The sequence below is a fragment of the Grampus griseus genome (assembly GCF_964374135.1).
Source record: "Grampus griseus genome assembly, chromosome: 6".
Taxonomy (NCBI): Eukaryota; Metazoa; Chordata; class Mammalia; order Artiodactyla; family Delphinidae; genus Grampus; species Grampus griseus.
In genome coordinates, this window is record NC_139000.1 from 103614518 (window position 1) to 103633131 (window position 18614).

The 18614-nt window shown below is 47.1% G+C and overlaps 1 protein-coding gene across 1 annotated transcript in view; it reads left to right on the plus strand.

Moving 5' to 3' along the window:
• PTK2B (protein tyrosine kinase 2 beta) overlaps window positions 1-18614 on the plus strand; it is a 128722-nt gene that overhangs the window by 60484 nt on the left and 49624 nt on the right. Inside the window, exon 2 of the mRNA XM_082656806.1 lies at window positions 5345-5585. Within this exon, the coding sequence (XP_082512932.1) occupies window positions 5382-5585 (204 nt within the window). The 5' untranslated portion in view covers window positions 5345-5381. The remainder of the gene's footprint in view (window positions 1-5344; window positions 5586-18614) is intronic.

Sequence of the window (18614 nt, forward strand, 5' to 3'; positions counted from 1 at the left end):
GTCTTCCTAACTGCACCCAGTGCCATATGTTGGTAGCTTGAAATCAGCCGTGGTGGGCCTGGAGAGAAGACTATGCGTGACGTTGAGGGCTGTGTTCTCCAAGACCCCCAAGGCAGGTGACTGAGGCTTTCCTTATATAACACCTTTCAGTTACTCTTCTTCAGAGAGTTTTGGGGGACCCCTTGGCAGTTCACTGCAGATCTGTACTGACAGTTGGGAGTTTTGGATGCCCTTGAGGGAGTTGCCACATGTCAGCAGAGACGTGGGCACCACCTTTCTGGGCTGAGGTCTTTCGGCCAAACACCTCCAAGACCTCTCATGACCAAGTCCTAGCTTGGGGAGGGGTGATGCTCTCTAAGCCAGGAGGACTCTGGATTCTTCACAGACTGGGGTGTTCCATGCTGGGTTGACACATTTCTTCTTGCATGGAGTTTGTGCCCACGTCTGTGGTATCAAGAGATACTACTTTCTTCAAAGGCAGATGGGAAGGTGGGAAAAACTTTGAACTTGGATTCAAATCTGCTTTGGGATCCGAGTTTGCTACTCAACAAGCATGATCCCTTGACCAGACGGCTTAAAATTTCTTGAGTATGTTTTCTCCTTTGTAAAATGGTCATAATCATCTCTGCACATCTCCCAGGATTGTTGTGCAAAACGCATATGTTTCTTTTAAAGTTTTTAAATTGTAATTGTTTTTGGAATAGATAGCCCAAGGTTACCACTACAAAGGACTAAGGGCAGACCTGAGGGACTAGCATTGGTCTGAAGGCAAAGGTAGATCCCGGGAGACTGAAATAATTTTGCTAAGATATTTCAGTGGGATCCACGTTGACTACTATGAGTGATGGCTCCTGAACCAAAGGCCAGGAAAAAACTGATGACGATAAGAAACCAGTGTCATCCGAGCGTGTTGATGATGGCCAACATATCAGTCTAGGTTGGGTATAGAATATGAACACTGCTCTTTGATCAGGGTCTGGTGGGGGCTGGCTCCTGCGTGGGCCAGGCACTGCCCAGTTAGGCTGGGAAACGGGAGTCAACTGTCAGGCTGTGGTTTCTCGTCATCACATTTTTGAACCTACAGTGACACATGACTATCACCCAAAGTCCATAGTTTACATCGGGGTTCAGTGTCGGTGTTGTGCATTCCATGAGTTCCGACAAGTGTATGATGACATGTGTCCATCCCTATCATATCACGGAGAGTATTTTCACTGCCCTCAAAATCCTCCATGCTCCTCCGATTCATCTCTCCTTTCCCCCAAGCCCTGGCAACCACTGATCTTTTTACTGTCTCCATAGTTTTGCCTTTTCCAGAATGTCATATAGTTGAAACCATACAGTTTGTAGCCTTTTCAGATTGGCTCCTTTCACTTAGTCATATGCATTTAAGGTTCCTCCATGCCTTTTCATGGCTTGCTAGAGTATATCTTTTGGGCATCGAATCATATTCCGTCGTCTGGGTGTACCCATAGTAAGGTAAGATGTTAAGAATAGGGGAGGGCTTCCCTGGTGGCGCAGTGGTTGAGAATCCACCTGCCGATGCAGGGGACACGGGTTCGTGCCCTGGTCCAGGAAGATCCCACATGCCGCAGAGCGGCTAGGCCCATAAGCCATGGCTGCTGAGCCAGCATGTCCGGAGCCTGTGCTCCGCAACGAGAGAGGCCACGACAGTGAGAGGCCCACATAACGCAAAAAAAAAAAAAAAAAAAAAGAATAGGGGAAACTGAGTGAGGAGTATCTGAGAACTCTCTGTATTATCTTTGCAACTTTTCTGTAAATCTAAAACTCGTTTAAAATAAAAAGTTTATTAAACAAACGAAAAAGTATTCCACTGTCTGTATGTACCACAGCTTATTCATCTGTTCGCCTACTGAAGGACATCTTGATTGCTTCTAAGTTTCGGTAATTATGAATAAAGTTGCTATAAACATCCATGTGCAGGTTTTCGTGTGGACATAAGTTTTCAGCCCCTTTGGGTAAATACCAAGGAGCATGACTGATAAATCATGTAAGAGTCTGTTTAGTTTTGTAAGAAACCATACAACTGTCTTCCAAAGTTTGCGCCAGCGATAAATGAGCATTCCTGTTGCCCCACATCCTCGTTACATGTTTACATCCTCTTGGCCCCTCAAGTTTAAAAGTACCGCATCTCATTGCACCACTGGCTGTAACCGCAAGGTTAAAAGCACCGTGGGGGCCTAACCCCCTCCCCCTGCAGACTCTGCCCTGACCTCTGTCCTGGCGAAGCTTTCTGACTTGCTCTGCCTCTGATACTGGGCTCTGCCTTTCAGAGAGGGCTTCTCTCCTTCACTCTTCTCTTCAGCCAATGACACACATCACATGTGAAAGTGGAGCTTCCAAGATCGTAACAGCCAGATCTCTTGTATTTTACTGACATATTATTCCTACTTAACTGTTCTCTTTCAGACTCTCCCCTAGTATTTCAGGGAGTCCCGAAGGTGTCTCTGTGTGCTCACCAGCACCAGTACCCTTTGGGTGGGAATGCTGCCTGGGCTGGGGGGTATCTTCTGAATGGCACCCTGTCCCCTTCACTGTGGGTGTCCAGAAGCCACATGGCGTGACCTGCAGCTGTGGGTATAACAGCCTCCTTCCAGCTCTGAGTCCACGTTCCCACTGGCCAACCTGATGACACTGCTTGCACCCCTATTTTCCAAATGGTCTTTGGGGTGTAGGCCCTTTGGCTTCCATTGGCATGATCTAGTCCCTGGGGACAGACACCATACGCTACTCCATTTCCTTCCTACCCAGATGCCTGTTTCACAAAACTGTGTCATGAGACCCCTGCCTGGAAATTAGTTTATACAAACAGATGCCCAGGGGTCATGGGGCCCCTGGCTCAGTAGACACAGGAGATCCTGAACCTAGGACCAGATGTGTGTGTGTTATTGATGGTTATATATATATATATATACGGTTTGTCTGTATGACTAGAGTGTACGCTCTTTAGGGGCAAGACATCCTTCCCTCTGTTTCACATCCTATAGCAGATTTGTCATGGTCCCTTCTGATGTCCCCTTGGGCCTTGCCATTTCAGTATTCTGCTTACTTTTACCTGCCAGCATCTGCGTCTTTTTGCCTGGGGACTTCCTCTGGCTCTGAGTCCACTCTGCCCTTGTGCAGAACTGGCTGGAAATGCTGGGACGATGGCTGTTAAGAAGTGGTGTGGCTCTGTCGCTCGCTGGCTGGAGTGGCTCTACAGCGTGTGTTCTGTCCTCGCTCCCAGGGCTCCCAGCAGGGTTCCTCTGCAGTTGTCCAACCGATCGCTCCATTGATAAGAGGCTGCCTTCCTTTCCCTGTCCCACACGTCCCACTCCCTGGTAGGTTTCCTGGGGTTGCCTCTCAAACTACTTCCCCGGTTTCCTTATTGAAGGTCTGGGGAAACCGAGACACACACCCAGTACCTAGCAGAGGATTGGCACACGGGACAGGTCCAGTAGACATTGAAAAAAGGCATGGATGCTTCTAGAATACACATACTAGTCTCTAAAATAAAGCAGACTGGGTAGTCTTTTCTCCATCTGTCTTGTCCCAAATTCTGCCTGCCCAGGTGGACTCAGGCTGGAGCTCTGCTCCTTGTCTGCCTGCCCTGATGGAAGGGACACATCCTGCTTCTTTCCTTGTCCTCACAGCATCTCTTTCATGTCTTCATAATACACACTGGCTTTTTAAAGGAATGACTCCTTGCAGCTAGTGACTGTCTATGTTTCCCTTCTAGTGCCCAGCAGTGTGATTGAATGAACATAGACTTTGCTGCCACATCTAAAATATTTGACTCCACATTTGTATTTTTAAATTAATTTTTATTGGAGTCTAGTTGATTTACAAAGTTGTGTTAGTTTCTGCTGTACAGCAAAATGAATCAGTTATACACATACATATATCCAGTCTTTTTTAGGTTCTTTTCCCATATAGGTCATTACAGAGTACTGAGTAGAGTTCCCTGTGCTATATGGTAGGTCCTTAATAGTTACCTGTTTTATTTGTAGTTGTGTGTATATGTCAATCCCAATCTCCCAGTTTATCCCTCCCCCCATTCCCTCTTGGTAACCATAGGTTCGTTTTCTACATCTGTGACTCTATTTCTGTTTTGGAAATAAGTTCATTTGTCCCATTTGTGTTTTAACTTTGCCAGCTCCGTCCTTCAGCCCCCAACTCCCAGTCTGAGGAATGTCCGCCTAAAATCACAGTCTCCTGTTAGAAGGGAGAGATTCTTCTGTAAGAGCGGGTTCCATATGAGAGCTAAGCTTAGTCTGGAAGAGGTTCTCAACCCAGCCTGGATGTTAGAAACTTAAAAATACCAATGCCAGGCCTCCCACGGACAACCTCAGTGGCAATCTCTGGGCACAGGGTCTGCATTTAGACTTTCTTGACAGCTCCCCAGGGGCTCCTAATGTGGAGGCAAGATCGACACCTCCAGTCTGGAGCTAGAACTTCCATTGCTTCCTTTGGGTATTTCTGCTTTAGACCAGTGGGAATAAACCCTACAGAGCTGTTTGTCGTGGGATCCAGAGGCCAGGACCAATCTGGCTGAGATTTGGGGTGATCTAAAGACTCCTAGGATTCTTACAGTCTATATAGATGTCAACCAAACTGTCATCAGAACTGGGCTGGGTCTGGAGGCCCAGCCCCACCTCTTCGCCCCGCAGCAGAAAGACCTCGCAGATTGGGCTGCCGGGGTGCTGTCCCTCTGTATGCAGTGCGTGATGCTCTGGGAGATGACTTCCTGTGGGACTGAGGCTTCGAGCCCTGAAAGCCCAGGTTGGCGGCTGCAGGTGCGGGTGGGCGGAGCCCTCAGCTACTAGGCTGGCCCCCCAACCTGGGCCCTTGCCTGTCTTTCCCATTCCAGTGCCCTCCAGGCCACCCATTCTCCACTTCGATTCCTTCCCGGCTTCTCTCCCCTTGTCCCTGTTTCTCTCCTGCTATTTTCTACTGTCTCGCTCTTCGCTTTTTCTGCTCAGCTGTGCCTTGGAACCAGGCTGGGGCCGCCTCCTCTCAGAGCTGCGTTTGCAACGTGTGGGCCCCTTGCCTGGGAGCCAGCGTGGGAGGAGAAAAGTGATGGCGAGAGGGGGCTTCTAGCAGAGAGCTCACAGCCTGCGAGCTCTGGGTCCCGGTCGATACCTGGATGTTTAGGCAAACTGCTCCTTTATTTGTGTTTCCGCTTCCCCATCCATGAAGCCGGATGCCTTTAAGGGGAGTTTTCGGGAGTGGGTGGATGTGTGCTTTGCACAGGTCTCAGAGCTTGTTGGGTGCTGTCCCAGGGGGATGAGGCGTGTGGGCCCACACCACTCATTTCAGGGCTGTCCCTCTGCTGTCTCCACAGGACTGCGATGTGCCGGTCCTAGCTGCCGTCTGAGAGGATGTCCGGGGTTTCTGAGACCCTGAGCCGAGTGAAGGTGGGCACGTTACGTCGGCCTGAAGGCCCCCCAGAGCCCATGGTGGCAGTGCCAGTAGACGTGGAAAAGGAAGACGTGCGGATCCTCAAGGTCTGCTTCTATAGCAACAGCTTCAACCCCGGGAAGAACTTCAAACTAGTTAAATGCACTGTGCAGACCGAGATCCGGGTGAGTGTGGTGGGTGCTGCCTGCTCCGTCCGTTTGTCTGTCTCTCCCTCAACTGCCTGGGCAGCTGAGCATCCCTCCTTCAGCCTAGCAGGCTCTCCTGTATCCACCACCTGGGCTGGGGGCCCTGGAGGGATGTTCTTAGCCTGTGGCTCCAGGCCTCCTCTCCAGGGCTCTGCAGCCTGAGGCACAGATTGTGTAGCCTTTGTTTGAACCCCAGATCGTCTGCTCAAGCTTTGATCTATCTCATTTCAACTCATTCAATATTTATGACATTTGAGGCTCTGCTAGGGATGTAAGCTCCCCCCACCCTCAGAGGGTTTACACTCTCATGGAATTGGAATACACAAGTGATTGCATTGAAAATAGAACAAAAGTGGTTTAGGACATGCGCTGCGTGCTTACAGAAGGGAGCTGTGTGGCGTTTCGAGGATGCTAATGAACTAGAGATGCCCTCGACCAGGGGCATGGTTGCCAGGCCCTTTCTGAGGCAGTACTTCAGCTGGCTTACTTTCACCCAGGGCCTCGGAATCTGTTTTGCAAATCCAGGTACCCACAGTCATCAGGGCACCTAGACACCAGGAAGCCAGTTCTCTTTAGCCAAACGTGTAAGAACTTGTCATCAGAAGCAGAGTCACAATACACTGATTGATTTTAAATGCCTACGTTTATTGAATAATTACTATGTACATGCCTGACTCAATCCCTTTACATTATCTCACTGAATCCTCCCCACAGCGCCATGAGGTAGATACAATGAGGATATCCCTTTCCACTCTCAGAATATTCCTTTCTGATGATGCAAAAGAAAGCCAGATCGATTCTCCAGAGTTTGCTTAGTGGCTTTGTAATTTGAACAAAGGAAGCAGGAGAACCTTGGGAAAACTGCGCAGGTCTGAGAAAGCTGGATGAACCATCTCCAATCCTCTCATCACTAATCCTTCCCTGTCCTGGAAGTCAGCATCCCCCAAACTCAGTCAGCGTCTTTTCTGCCCGGTGCTGGCAGCAGCCTCTCCACGTCTGTCCCTTTGGCTGCCTTCTGTCTGTAACAGCACACGCTGTACTTCAGTACACCCGAGCAGGATGTAATTGATTAGGTCACTGTCTTAGCCAGTTGTCACAACTGATGATGGTTTGGTTCTTCCCTCTGTTTCCTATAACTGATTTGATTAGGGCCTTGTTTGCATCTTATGGTTCCAGATCTGTAGGTACAGTTGTGTCCCGAGAGCAAGCCATGGGCACCTTCCTCCAGGAGGATGTTTTCATGTCTCCTTAACTATCTACTTCTTGAGTCTTCCTTTGGGTGTATCATCTTTGCAGATAGCTGATGCCATCTACCGTGGGGTTTTCGAGTTTAATTTTCAGAAGGCAACCCGATTCCCATGTTCGGAGCACCTCCCTGCTTTTTTGTGCTGAAACCCAAAGAGCATCTGGTTAGACCAGATTAGAGCGTGTTCTGTGGCATTATGGTGCAAAGGGACCCTAAAGGATTGGTAGATTGGAAGAGGCAGTGCTGAGGAGAGCAGGGGGCTTTCCAAGAGGAAGGGACAGCAAGAACAAAGGCAGGGAGGCTGCTCATGGGAGCCTCCAGGGAGGCTGGAGCATGGGTTATATTTAGAAAAGTATCTAAAGTCAAGATCAGAAAGGAAATTTGATGGCCAATAAGGGAGGGCCTAGAATATCAAGCTAAGGAATTTGTACTTGGACAGGTATTAGAAACACACAGCTTTTAAGCAGGGGAGAAGCTTTCCTGGAGCTGTCTGATGTCTTGCTAGGTGTCTAAGGGGAAAAAATACAATAGCCTACAGAACGGGCAGTGAGACCCAAGCTTAAGAAGAATGGCTAGCTCTTGAGGCATTACCTGGAGGGGTGTGAGAACAGAGGTGGAACAAAGAAAGAAGCGATAGCCTTCTAGGTGTTTATGTCCCAGCCTTGTGATTTTGCCTGTTTCCAATCTGTCCTATAGGCAACATATCACCTGCTTATTGCAAACAGCCATGGCTTTCAAATCACCTAGACTTTGAGCCCGATACTGCTCCACCCTTACTGGTTTTATGGCCTTAGACCCAACACAACTAACCTGGCTCAGTCCCTTCACTTGGGGATTATGCCCACCTGTAACCTTGTTGTAAGGATCAGAGGTGATAGATGGGAAGCGTCCAGCATATGGCAGGAGCTCAATCATTGGAAGCTATTGACTGTGTGGGTCATTACCCTGCTCAAGAATCTCCAAGGGTCTCTAATCACCCATAGAATAAAGTTCAAATCATCTTCTTTTAGTGTTTATCCACTTATCTGTCATATTTTCAAATAAAGTAAGATGATCAGATTTGTATTTTGAAACAGTATGTAGTGTCCTGCAAGATGTTAAGACGTGCATGCTGGAGAAGGGTTTTTATGGTCAAAGAAGTTTGGGAAATGCTTGGTTAAACAATCCTGAACCAATTCCTTTGTGACAGGACTTCTCAGAATCTTAAACATGCTGTCATGCATGGTGGGTCACCAAGAAAGAGCCACAGAGGTGATGTTTTCTTAAGTCAGCCATTCCTTATTTGCCTAAGAAACCCTTCTCTTAAAAGTTGGACAACCAGTTCTCTAGGAAATCATTTAGGGATCCGTTTTTCCTAAACTCTGACCAAAGTACAAAAAGGGTAGGAGAGAGGAAAAGCTGGTGAAAGGGAGATGGATTAGGAAGCTGTGGCCGTAGTGTGGGCGGGAAATGATGAACTAGGGAAGTGGCATTGGGAACAAAGACAGGTCAACAGATCTGAGTGCATCTAAAGAGGCAGAGTCAACAGAACTTGATGATTAACTAGACGTAGGGAGGAAGAGAAAGGAGGGAGACAAGGACGACTCAAGCTTTTGCTTGGGCAGCTGAATGGGTGTTGATGCCATTCACTGAGATACCAACAGAGAAAGGAAGGGTGTTCTGAGATTTCAGCTTTACATGTGTTGTGTTTGAAGTGTTTATGAAACACACTCATTGAGGAATGTGGGCCTGGAGCTGAGGAGGGAGAAAGGACCTAGAGGTGAGGATTTGGGAGTCATTCTGCAATGGATACCATATGAATAGGTAGGATCACCCACGGAGAATGAGCAGAGCAAGAGAAGGAGTTCCAGTTAGGAAACCTTGGGAAACCAACCTTGAAGTGGCTGGTAAAGAGGGGCAAATGAAGGGAAAAAGAAGAATCATCCAGAGAAAGGTGAAAAGAACCAAGAGAACAGGAAGGTGACAGAAGCAGAGGAAACTTTGAGGAAAGAGTGGTTAGCAGTCAGACACTCAGAAAGGTCAAATCAGATAAGGCTAAAAATAGGTTCATTGACTTCAGCAACAGGTGCTATGATGATCTTTTACTGGGCAGTTTCAGTGAAGAGATGGGGGCAGAAGCCATCGTGCAGTCAGTTGGAGAATGGAGACAGTGAATGTTACCATTTCAGAGAGGTTTTGCTCATAAAGGGAAGGAAGGAGGAAAAGGCAAGAGGAACAGTGTTACCGGCAGAGGAAATAGCATGTGCTAAGATCCTGAAGTGACCAACACACATGTCAGGTTTGAGGCTAAAGGATGTCCAAAGTTGACTAGTTAGACCATGCTATTGATTTTGGATTTTACCCCGTCTTCCGTGGGAAGCCACTGATATAGTTTAAACATGCGAGTGATATGAGATTGCATTTTTAAAAGGTCACTTGGGTTACATAGTGGAAAATAGACTGGAGAAGGCAAGAATGGATGTGAGGAGATGTTAGGTGGCTATTGGCGTGATCCAGATAAGAGATGATGATAGCTTAGATTAGGGTTGTAGCCACGGAGATGATGATGATGATGATGTTTATGGTGATGATGATGATGGTGATGATAATGTTGATGCTGTTGATGATGGTGGTGATGGTGGCGGTGGTGGTATGGTGTTTATAGTGATGGTAGTGATGATGATGGTGATGGTTATGGTGATGATGATGGTATTGGTGATAGTAAGGATTGATGATGATGATAATGTTGATAGTGTTGGTGGTGGTGGTGATGGTGATGGTAGCAATGATGATGATGGTGGAGATGGTGATGATGATGGTGGTAGTGACGATGATGATGGTGGTGCTGCTTATGGTGGTGGTGGTGGTGATAATAGCAGCTACCGTTTTGAAAGCACATCATATGCATTATCTCCTCGACTTCTCAGAAGAACCCTATGAAGCACATACTATTATTATCTCCATTTTATATATAAGGAAACAAGGTTCAGAAGAGTTAAGCAAATTGCTAGTAAGTGGTGGAGACTGTTTTCAGACCAAGGCAATCCACCTCCAGAGCCTGCACTCTTAACCACCGTGGTCTGTGGAGAGAAGTGATTGTAATCTAGAAAATTTAAGAGAGGAAAATGAAAGGTTTTGCTGATGGACCAGAGATGCAGGAATAAAGAAGAGGGAGGTGTCAAGAACAACAGCCCTAGGAATTCCCTGGAAGTCCAGTTGTTAGGACTGCATGCTTTCACTGCCGAGGGCCCGGGTTTGATCCATGGTCGGGGAACTAAGATACTTCAAGCCACACGGCATGGCCAAAAAAAAAAAAAAAAAAAGGAAGAAAGAACAGCAGCCCTAGTTCAGGTGGAGAAAGTCCCACTCCCCAAGACGAAGAACACTTAGGAGAAACTGGTTGGGGAGTGGGGAACTCATAGGTTCAGTTTCAGACCTGTCAAGTGCAGTTGGGATGCTCTAACATTTTCACGTTACATTAAATATGTGAAAATATTGAGTAGGCTTTTTGATATATCATTCTGGAGGAAAGAACTGGGCTGGAGAGAGACATCTGAACCTTCTCAGCCTCTGGGTGGTGGTTAGAGCCATAGCTATGGGTAAGTTCATTAATGAAGGAATCCTGAATAATTTCACCATCCATTTCACAAGTTTGTGTTGAAAGGGAGAAAGAACGCTCTGGAGAAAGAAAAAGGAAATCATCACGCTCATACTCAAGTGAGAGAAGAGCTAGAGAAAGGGAGAGAGAACGACAGAAGAAGGGATTGCCTCCAATTAGATCTAAAACATTAAGTGTATGTAGTACTACTCTGTGGGTAGACAAGATGGCAATGCAGCAAGATTTACCCAACCTGTTTGAAGAGTTTGGACAGATTGAATCCATTAATATGATTCCTCCCAGAAGCTGTGCTTATGTATGCATGGTTCATTGACAAGATGCATTTCAGGCTCTTCAGAAACTTAGTTCTGTGTCATATAAAATTGAGTCCAAGGTCATTAAGATAGCTTGGGCTTTAAACAAAGCTGTAAAAACAGAATACAAACAATTCTGGGATGTGGATCTTGGAGTTACATGTATACCATGGGGAAAAGTACCTGACACCAGGCTGCTTATGACCTGGAAGTATCATCAAATCCCAAAACCCAGAGGCACTCCCTGCTTTCAATGGGTTTTGAGTTCAAGGGCTCACACTAATGAATGACATTGACCCCCACTAATGAATAAACCTTTACAAATGGAGGCAAGAGCTCTGACAAGAAGACAGAGATTCTGTGAGAGCATAGAAGACAAAAGAGCTTGGTCCAGACATCAAGGAACTGCTTTGCTATTCTGGGCCTGTTTGTAGACGCTGTGGCCGGTCGTGTAGGTCCAGACCAGCTTCCCTGCCTGAGAATCTCCTGGACCGGCCCGTCCCACCTGCTGCTTCCACAGAGCATTTCTTGCAGTCTCCTTGCCTAGCTGGGTTTGCATCCTCTAATGGAATTTTCTACTTCCAGCTCTCTATCTTCTTTCACCATCTTCTCTGTGTCAAAGTACTGCCATCCCTTTCAAGCTGGCCAAGCACTTGTCCTTCCATAAGAACACTCCTAAAATTCTGACACCTCCGTACAGCTGTGTCTGATCAAATGGAAGCAATGGAGAATCGCCCTGGCACAGTCCATGTGGTAAAACATTTCCAAAACATGGTTACTCCATGCATCCTTGCTGATTTCATGTTTTCCTTTTTATTCTCAGCTTCTTTCTATACAAATGTAATCTCCTCAGATGCTTTCTCTGCGTTGTTAAAAGCTACGTAAGTAAGCTCTGGCCCTTATGCTTAGGACCCAACAGAAATTAGACAGGTGTTGGAGGGAAGGGAGCAACGTGCCGAATGAGAAATGGATTTTGTTCTTCTTGATTTTCCATTTCCCCTTTGTTTGATATTCATAGGAAATTGTGTTTGTTTGGGAGCTCTGGAGCTCTGGAGCAAGTGGAGTCTTCTATCATTATGTATTTTTCTAACATGCTAATTTGCTTGTCTGGGAAAGGGGTTAAGATAACACTTTGTAAACAACCAGCAGAGTGCCACGCAGACGTGCCCACACAGGACGTCTCTCTTTGACTCTTACAGCCTCTCCTTCATTTCTCTCTCTCTCTCTCCCTCTCCCTGCTCCTTTTCCCATCTCCACTCTTACTCTCTTCAGGGTAGGTTGACCATATGTCCCGGTTGTATCAGACAGTCCTAGTTTACACACACTGTCCAGGGATGACTATGAACAGTGCCCCTGCCAATCTCAAGAGCATCATGATTCGGAGGATAAATGGTCACCTACTGCTAATTGCCGTTCTCACTCCTCTCTGCCTGGCACACTGACTTGCTGGCTCGTGGTGTTTTTCCCTCCCCTGCTGACCCCAGCTGACCCACTCCCTGCATGGGCCCATCTGTATCCATCAGTGGACCATCTGTGTCTCATACAGGAGGGCCTTGAGCAGAAAATGAGGCAGTTGTGTGTGATATGGTGTGCTTCCAAGGATGCCAGCAGAGCGCCCACGTTCAAAAACCCTCTCCCTCAGCCAGCCTCTATCATGCTGAAAAGCCACGATCAAGACCCACCCTTGTTTTGTCCCGAAGCATCACCCCACTTAGCATCCACATTTACATCCCTGGGAGGGTTAGAGACGGAGCCATCCTGTGCCCTTCCCACTGGTCCAGTGGTGTCCCCTCCCCTCTACAGCAGGGATTCCAGGCTGCGGGATGGCCAGCAGGTGCCGCTCACCTGGTGTGTGAGGAGAGCACAGTCCAGTCCCAAAGGCAGCCTGCTCTACACATGCCTGGACTAACTGCCCTCCTTGTAGATTCAGTGGTCATACAATACATTCCAGAATATTCCCAGAGAAGGAGATTTCAGATACTGCGACCCACTGTCCCTGCACTAGACTCATCAGACATTCATCCCAGTTACTTTCAAGTTTAAACCTATCACTTAACCAGACACAGGGTGTTATGGATTGAATGTGTGTTCCCCCCAATCCCCCGCCCCAAATCCATATGTTGAAGCCCTAACCCCCAATGCAATGATATTAGGAGGTTGGCTTGAGGTCATGACAGTTGGACTCCCACGATGGCTTAATGTCCTGAGAAGAAGGTGAAGAGACGAGAGCTCTCTCCCCTGCCATGTGAGGGCACAGCCAGAGGGTGGCTGTCTGCAAACCAGGAAGAGAGCGCCCACCAAGAACCCAGTCTCCTGGCCCCTTGATCTTGGACTTCTCAGCCTCTAGAACACTGAGGAATAAATGTTGTCATGTAAGCCACCCAGTCTGTGGTCACCTGTGTAGCAGCCCGAGCAGACACAGGGGCAGCAGCTGCTTGTGGTCAGAGGAGTCTCCAGGCCACAGTTCATGGACCCACGTCCTTTGTTTCCAGAGCAATCCCCGCTGCCCTCTTCGCATGTCTCCGCGGGCAAGACCATGAGGTTGAGGTGCACGAGGAAGGGAATTCGTGACTCCTCGTCCCAGGAAGCTGCTGTCGCTGAAAGAAAGATTACCCTAAAGCGAATAACGGAGCCACACAAGGCCAGCCCCCCACACATGAGAACAGCCCTGGGAAACCTGAGGCTGTTTTCATCCAGGAAACCACGGACCGACACCACAGAGACACTCACAGTGCTATAAAAAGAGGCACATTCACAAGGACCCCCTCCTTTCTGTACCCCGTCCCCATTTCCTGTATGTGCGCGGCAGGCCTGCCCACCCAGCCCTGACACCTGCAGAGGCAAGCTCGAGGCGGACGTGCAGCATCCTGGGCCCCTTTATTCACTGTGCGCCCAGATTCATTCCGTCCACAAATTAGCAGCCAGGTGCCTGTGCTTACGTTTCTAATTTTAAACAGCAGTAGCATCGCTGAATGTCCTTGTTAGGTACAGGCTCTTTTAGCACATCCAAATGAAAGCTTTCACAATAAGTTATGTTAACTTTTATTATTTTGCTCTTCAATCATTTTTTTTTGAATTCTGTTTTATTTATTTTTTTATACAGCAGGCTCTTATTCGTTATCCATTTTGTACATATTAGTGTATATATAATTTTTTTAAAATTATCCCTTAGGTGTGTGAAGAACTCAGAATTCGTATTGCTGTTGTTATTTGTTTCCTAGGGCTGCTGTAACAAATTACCACGATCCTCATGGCCTAAAACAACAGAAGTGTGTTCTCTCGCAGTGCCAAAGGCCAGACTGTATCAAGGGGTCGCAGGACTGGGCTCCCTCCAAGGCTCTCGGGTGGAATCCTTCCTTGCTTCCTTCAGCTTTTGGTGGCTCCAGGCTTCCTTGGCTTATGGCTGCACCACTCCAATCTCAGCCTCATCTTCGCATTCCTTTCTCTTCCTTTATCTTCCTTCTGTGCATCTCTCCTCTGTGTGTCTTTTATAAGGACACTTGTCATTGGATTTAAGAGCCCCTCATATAGTCCAGAATGATCTCATCTTGAGGTCCTGAACTTAATGACATCTGCAAAGACTCTTTTTCCAAATGAGTTCATGTTCACAGGTTCCAGGCCTTGGACTCATCTTCTGGGGGCCACCATTCAAGCCACGGCAGCCACCAGTTGGGATCACTCTGGCAGTTGCTGCCACCCCCATTCAGGGGCACACAGACACACGTACACAGCACACAGGGGAGTATGAGCATTTTGCACACGTATGCACACCCACAGTGACGCAAGGCTGAGTGTCGGAAAGCGACCACAGGCTGATGAAAGCTTATCACTTTTCCTTGCCCTTTCCTGGGATTCTCAGTTGCCGGCCGGCTGTGGGTTGTCCCCTCCCTGGCCTGATTCCCGTGACACTGACAGGCTGTATGTCGCCACAGGCTGGTCCCTTGTCACTCCTCAGGCGATCTAATCCAGTCACATAGCTTGAAATTCTCATTTTACCCAGTGGTGCCCAAATCTGAAACGCTGGCTCCAGCCTCCTCCCATAACTCCCGGCCACGTGTCCACCTGCCTGCCTGCCATCTCTGCTGGCCGCCCAGCCTCCGTGCGAAGAATCAGCTCAGAATCCTCGCCTGAAACTCTGCTTCTCCTCCAGTCCGGCTCCACTAACTGCAGCTCTGTTCTTTCAGTTATTGTGTCTCAGGCTTTCGACCTAGGAGTCTTCCTTGAATTCTTTCTTCCTCTCACACTCTGTACTTCATCCATCAGGAAATCCTGTCTGCTCTACCAGCAAAACATATCCGGATTCTGACCATTTCCTTCTCGCCACTTCCGTTGCCTCTTCCCTGGTCCAGGCTGTCAGCATCTCTTACCTGGAATGACTCATTCACCTCCGAACTGCCTCTGCCCTTATCCCCCTGTGATCCATTCCACAGGTAGCGGCCATGGTGAATTTTTAAAACACAGGTCAGTTGGAGGGATATATTTAAGGTATAGCTTTGAGCATATCACTGCTCTACTTTAAACTCTCTGATGACTACCTTCCTCGCCCAAAATAAGATCCAGAGTCCTTACCCTGGCCTGCAACAGGGGTCAGCAAGCAAGGCCTGCAGGCCAAATATGGCCCACCACCCATTTTTGTAAATAAAGCTTTATTGGGACAAAACCCCACTCAGTTGTTAACTATTGTTTATGGTGCTTTTGAGCACAAGGGCAGAGTTGAGTAGTTGCAACAGAGACCATCTGGCCCACAAAGCCTAAAATATTTACTACCTGACCGTTTATAGAAAAAGTTTGCCGAGCCCTGGCCTGGCCCTTCTGACCTTTTCCCCCATCACTTTCCTCCGTTCCCTCCCCACTTCAGCCCCACTGGCCTCTTCACAGTCACCCAGATGTGCCAAGCACACAGGGCCTACTAGATGCCCACCTCGGGGTCTCTGTGCAATCTGGTCCCTTTGCCTGGAAGGGTCTTCCCCCACGAGGCCACCCCTCTCTCCCTGACTTCCTTCAGGGATCCATTCAAATGCCGCCGTATCAGAGAGGACTTTGCTGGCCACTCCATGTAAAACAGCAACCCCACCCGACCCCTCCCCCGGCATCATTCTTGTGCCCTTACCTGTTTTGTTTGTCTTCCTGGCACTTATCAGAACCTGAGATATTATTATGCTTATTTGTTTATTGTTAACCCCCAAGAGAAAATAAGCTCCATGAGAGAGGGACGTTTTGTTTCCCCAGTTTGCTGAATTAATTAATAAGTAGTTATTTGATGATGGATGGATGGATGGATGGATGGATTCCAGTTATGAAGCCCACAGAGACTGGTTAGAATTCCACGTCTCAACTCCAGATTCCAGTAAGGGAGAGGGAGCTTCAGGCTGACCTGGTGTGTACAGGGGGCGGTGTCTGGGGTCAGTGGCATTAAATGTCAGAGGTGCTGTGAATGGGGTGTGGGCAGAGGGGTTCATGTAACCACTGCTACAGTCTTCCCAGATGAGGCGAGCAATCTGAAGTCACCAGGGGGGTTGAAATGTTTTCCAAGTCGCATCCAAATTCACTGCATCAGAAGCTCAGGGGTGCTGGGACTGGCCGCTGCCCTAAGTACCCACTTCTGCCTGCAGGATGCCTACCTGGCTCACATGCCCCCGGGAAGGATTCTCAACCATCCCCCAGGTGGGATGGAGCCCCAGGGTAAGAAGTCATGGTAGAGGATCTGAGAACTCACAAGAGACTCAGAGTCTTGGAGGGTCTGTGAAAGGATGACAGGAGCAGGCTTGATGGGGCGGAATTGAAGACGAGGAGTGTAGGTGGGCATCAGGGGCTTGGAGGTGGTACATTGTGCTCCCGTTTCCCTCATTCAAGCACTTGACAGGTTGTATCGTAATTGCCTCTTGTCAGTCTCTAAACGGAGGTGGCCTCCTGGAAAGCAGGGATTATATATTGCTCACCATTATCTCCCCAGTGCCTACTTATAGCCTCACACGAAGTAGGCGCTCAGTAGATGTCTGTATAATGAATGAATGAACAAGTGGATGAGCTGAGCCTACAGAGCACAAATGAGACTAGGAATCTCCTACATCACTTGATATAAAGACCAAATAGGAAGCTGACTGGAAGGAAGTTCAGCCTTCATAAATGATAAAGTGTAGGAGGGTTAATCGAATTTCAGCTGGTTTCAAATAGAATTTCCTGTATACTCCTGGGCAAGTCACCTCCTTGGGTCTCAGTATCTTCATTTAAAATCAGAATCAAATTAAGAGATCTCTAAATTTACGTAAGGCTCTAAAATTCTGGTCTAAGTTTTATGAGCTTATTAAAGTCTGAATAGTTGAATATCTGTGGAGTTGTAGATTTTATTCTTATGGCTGCATCAGTGAGGTTTGCTCTCACATATGAGCTTCTAGGATCTAGAAGGCAAAACAGCCATTCAGCTTAACTTCCATCAAGACCTGAGTGAATTCGGGCCATTCTTTTTCTCTCTAGCCCTGTGACATTTACTGTCTAGTCAGCATTTTTATTTTATTTATTTATTGGCCGCACCGTGCAGCACTTGGGATCTTAGTTCCCCGACCAGGGATCGAACCCTTGCCCCCTGCAGTGGAAGGGCGGTGTCCTAACCATGGGACCGCCAGGGAATTCCCAGCATTTTAATTCTAGAGTTTTATATTTTGCAAGAAGTTTATTCATCTCTTAAAAGCTGAGCCTATAAGCAGGGGAGGAGGTCTCCACCGGGTAGCACGTGAACCAAGCTCGTGGGCATAAGCTATGGCATTTGTCTCAAGTTGGAAGCTTATGTCTTCTCCTGTCATTTAACTGTGGATTTGTTATGCCTAATCTGCTAAACCAAGCCCAATGCAATAGCTAAACTTCGACATTTATTTTTGAAGAGATTTTTTTACAAGTATAAAATAAATACACGAGAGACAAACATGAGAGGAAAACTATAAATCATTATCTCTCATGAATGTATATGCAAAAATCCTCAACAAAATATTAGAAAATTGAATCCAACGATATGTAGAATGAATACATGTTCACTCAATAACAATAATAATAATAATAGCATTTTATTTAGCACTATTATGGGCAAGGCATTTTGCTGACCTCTTTACTTGTATCATTTCATTAAATCCTCACAAGAACCCTATGAAACAGGAAAATTTTTACATTTTACAAATGAGGAAACCAAAGCAGAGAAGTTAATTTGCCCAAAGTCACGAAGCAAATCAGAGACTCTGACTCTTGAGGCCATTCTCTGAACCACTACAATATATACAGAAGTTCAAACACAGGAAACCCAGAATAAAAACACATATGTGTATAATTGCACCCCTGCAAGACAACACTGTTAACATTGTGATATGTTTCATTCTGGACTTGTTTATTTCTACTTCTATCCCTATCATGCTTTGTATATGATCTTATATACTACAACTCCCACTAATTGTAACAGGGAGTTAACAAGCTCTTTGTACAATTTTACAAACTAGCACATAAACCCTGTGTGGTCCTCCCATCATTTTCATGGTCCTTTTCAAACTATTTGGATTGGTTGTCTATTGTGGGGCTTTTGCTGTTTTTAAAATTGCTACAGTGAGTTTCTTTGTATACAGAGTATTTCTGTATTTTAAATCGTTTCTTCAATTTATGCTTTGGCTGCCATAACAAAATGTCACGGGCCTGGGGGCTTAAACAAGAGAAATTTATTTCTCCCAGTTCTGGAGGCTGGAAGTCCAAGATCAGGGTGCCAGGATGGCTGGGTTCTGGTGAGAGCCCTCTTCCTGGCTTGCAGATGGCTTTTTCTTTCTGTCCTCACATGGCAGAGAGAGAGAGAGCTCATCACTCTTGTGTCTCTTCTTATAAGGGCACTAATCTTATTC